At 43.8% G+C, this 3,978-nt stretch overlaps 1 protein-coding gene across 2 annotated transcripts in view; it reads right to left on the bottom strand.

Annotated features, from left to right (window-relative positions):
• Positions 1-609: 609 nt before the first annotated feature.
• The window catches only part of LOC101857113 (sex peptide receptor), a 162,761-nt gene continuing 159,392 nt past the window's right edge, over positions 610-3,978 (bottom strand). For both annotated transcript variants that reach the window (XM_005098263.3, XM_013082493.2), the window contains one exon: positions 610-3,326. In XM_005098263.3, coding sequence (XP_005098320.1) covers positions 1,515-3,125 — 1,611 coding nt within the window. In that variant the 5' untranslated portion in view covers positions 3,126-3,326 and the 3' untranslated portion in view covers positions 610-1,514. The remainder of the gene's footprint in view (positions 3,327-3,978) is intronic.

The raw sequence follows: 3,978 nt of genomic DNA, 5'->3' as shown, positions 1-3,978 counted from the left end.
TCTCTCACAGTCTAATGAGCAGGAAACAAAAGAATTCATAGAACCTTCAGAATAACTCAAACAGTTTATCATGTAAAGTTTCAGATGGGCGTCTTTTGAACATTTATTTTACAATTATAAAATGCTTTAAAAGCAAAGTTTTAACCTGCAACCAAGAAGAACAGAGGGAAAAGGAAAACAGGAAAAGGGGAAGCGAAAGAACAGCTGGGGTCGTGATGTTCGTGACATGGGTGCACAGGCGAGTAGGACCGGACATCCCTGAAGTTACTAAACCACGCTCCATGATAACTGGAGAGAGCTTGTTTGGGTCTATGATCCCCAAAAAAGGCCCAACGGTTTAAATAAAATTTCTGTTACAAAAACATTTGCACTGAATCATATGCACGCAATGGCACAATCTGGGTTTACTGTAAAATATGTTCCACCAAGTCACTGATTGTGCACTAACATTGCTGTCAAACACTCAGTGTTCATAAATCTAAAACGAGACTGTTCATATCATTAAAAAATCTCGTTACTAAGTTCGTGATATGTCGTGGAATATTTATCAAGGGATCGTATTGCAAACTGGCGAACACATATCATTTTCAGTTCTGTCCAACCTTTTCATTCACCCCCACCATATTATGGTTACCATGATTGTCATGAAATTATTACTTTATCACCGATATATCGTCAGCATTAGCGAACAGAATATGAGCTCATTAGATGAAGCCTTATTATAGAGGCGTTATGTTATTCTTATATTATAGTAACACTTCAACAACACAGCAGAATTAATAACTACCTGACTGTGGTCTCTACTACAGATGCACAATCATCATGTCTTCATCGTGGTGTAATGATTAGGCTTTTAGCCGTTGCAGACAAAAGACATGAGTTTGATTCCCGTATGGGGAAACCAGTTTTTAACGAGTATCTCTCTTTCTCAAGATACTGTATCTCGCTCAGTCCGGGTTGACCTTGCAAGCAGGGTTAAAGCAGCGCCACTCCTAAATGACCTAAATTGTCTCAATGTGGACGCAAATCATTTACAGTAAATTATTTACAATCACAAAACAAGGTAAGTAAGGATTGTTCTCAGCCGAGAAACTGATCATTAAATGCATTTGATCAATTTAACTTGAGAAATGATCAAGATACACAATCATACTTGCGGCGAACCGGAGAATTTATCCAACTAGTCTCCAAAAATCCAAAAAATAGGTCTCTCTCTAGAGGTAAGTATCAGATGAACTTATAAAAAAGATGCCATAAGATAAATAAACTATCAACGGTTTATCTCAGTTTCACCTACAGTATCTGACATCATTCTCAACTGAGCTCAGTCAAAGTTCTGCAGTCCATGTCTTTAGTTTCCTAGTTTCTTTGTGTGGAAATGACATTGTCCTTATTAAGGAGACAGTATGTTCTTTAAAGGCCGGGCCAATATTTGAATAAACATCCTTCCGATTGTGACGGGACCAGGTACAGAGGAAAGTCCTCAGTGTGGTTCATCAACGATGAGTCTGAAGTCATACATGCGCGTGTTCCGCCGAGTAGCCGTGTGTGTGCGTGGCCGTGTTTCCGTTGCTGCCGTCAGGCGTGAGCGGAATCTTGTCGCTGTGAGCGAGCGGCTGTCCGTCGCTGCCGTTGTTACTGTGATCGTGGATCTGAACAGGTCCTTTGTTGTTGAGCTCGTTACACACAGTCAGAGACTCATCCACTGGCTGGTCCGGCTTGCTGGCGGCACGTGCACGTCCGTTATTGTTTGCGCGGGTGTGCTTGCCATCTTTGTCGTTGACCTCAATTGAAGAATTCTTTCCTCCGCTTCCTCCTCCACTCCCACCTCCAGGTCGAGATTTCACCAATCTCAGTTTAAGCCATTTTGGTCTTCCCGTTCTTTGAGGGCAGAAAATAGCTGCGAAAGTTGTGCGGAACTGCGTGCTCATGGTGCAATAGAGTACGAAGTTGACAGAGTTATTGGTGAGCGCCATCATGTCTATGAGGTCACCGAGCGGGTAGTACACGAGCTGGGTGAAGCACTTGAAAAATATATTTCCTAGAGTGAGGATACCCTGAGGCAATTCCGTCAGAGTGAAGAGAACAACCACTGCCAACAACATGCCTGTTGTGCGGTTATGTTCTCCGTGCTTGTCTGACTCAGCTTTACGGCCCTGGGATTTAAGTTTGAGCCTTTTGCGGTACGCCTTGTGCATAGCATGAAGCAGCAGCAGCGTGAGAGTGGTCAACATTCCACATGGGATCAGCTTGATCAGAATGGCCTGGACCCAGAAGTTGATCTGTATAATGAATTTGTCCACAGTGGTGGACTGGCGCAAGATTGGGAAGTAGAAGGATAGGGCTGCACCACCCCCGCCTCCCGAAACTTTAGTGCCGTTGTCGCTGAAGAGAGAGGAGTCGGTGACTGCCCTTGCAGTCGTCGTGTTGCTGTCGCCGACGTCTGGATTGGCTGGGACCTCGTGGTGCATGTACGTGTTGACGGCGTAGTTGGGGATACAAATGATGATGGTGAGGACAATGACGAGAATCACGACATACCTCGCTCTCTGCTGGCTGCAATAGTAGGAGCCACGCGTAGGCTTACAAATGTAGATATAGCGGAAAATAGCTAAGGCGATAGTGAGCCATATGGCTATAGAATGACACACGATGCTGAAGCTAGCGTGGAACAGGAGAAAACAAATCCAGGAGAACTCGTCGGAGCTGAACGGAGGCCTGTTTGGGTCTTGTGGAACCATGACGTAAAAGTGTATCGCAAACGGGAGGTAACTGAGCATTGTCAGAAGATCTGACACAGCAAGCCACAGTAGAAGCGTGTTGGTGCTGGAAGCCATATTTTTCCTTGTCAACACGATGATGTTTGCGATGTTGGAGAGAACACCGAAAAGGCAGACTGCGATGGCGACATAGCCATGAACTTTGCCGTAGCCTCGAGCGAAGTTCTCTAGACCTTGTCTCGTCTCGTTACTAACTATACCAGGAATATACTGCACATTCTCACACTCATCGCCTTCTGGGCTACCCTGCGAGCTGTTGTCCAGAGCTGGACTCACGTTTGTTGCCAAGGACAAGATGGTTGTCACAGTCTGAGGTAGGGACGTAGTCAGTACATAATCCGCCATGGTTTTTGCTTTAGAGTCAGTGAATTGTTTTCGATTATTTACACAACAGACTCAATTGAAATCAGGTCCATATTCAGATGGTAGGCTTGCACAAGTGATGAAGTCCTTCAAATGATCTCAGCCCAAGTCGAAACGAGGCGTGCGAATTTTGAAGTTTTCGTTTACGTAGAGAATCTGCTTTGGTTTCAATCCGCTCGACATCTGAAAAAGAAAATAAAATACACGGGGGTGAAAAAACAAAGACATTTCCCCTTGAGTTTAAGGATTTCTCTTTTTTCCCCGTCAGTAAGAGTTTTACGGGACTTGCAACACAATTAGGTCATAAAAGTGCCCATGGATGTCTTTGACGGAACTATTGGTTAAAAAAAAGAACGTGCATTTACTCCGGCAATCATGTCATTACTATGTTCTGTTGCTAAAAACATTGTCTATCTCCACCCCTCCCCGTCGTATACATATCTACATCTACACACACACACACACACACACACACACACACACACACACACACACACACACACACACACACACACATTTAATATACACTGTGACTTGAGGTCAGATGAGGTAGATTTACAAGAACCGACCTCTACAATGTAAACACATATTAAAAATAATAATAATAATAGATAGCATTTGTATAGCGCATATCCCCACTCAACAGCAGGCTCTATGCGCTTTACACTATATTATTACCCCAGCAGACCATAGAGCACTCCGAAACATTCTCAGCTTCCCGGGAAGCATTAATGTGCCTTGTAGTCAAGGTACCAACAGTTGTTTGTCTAATAACAACATTGTATTTTTTTCTTCTCTCTCTCTCTCTTTCTCTCTCTCTCTCTCTCTCTCTCTC

This window comes from Aplysia californica, unplaced genomic scaffold (genome assembly GCF_000002075.1).
Source record: "Aplysia californica isolate F4 #8 unplaced genomic scaffold, AplCal3.0 scaffold00177, whole genome shotgun sequence".
Taxonomy (NCBI): domain Eukaryota; kingdom Metazoa; phylum Mollusca; class Gastropoda; order Aplysiida; family Aplysiidae; genus Aplysia; species Aplysia californica.
This window is presented reverse-complemented; position numbering and strand designations above follow the sequence as displayed.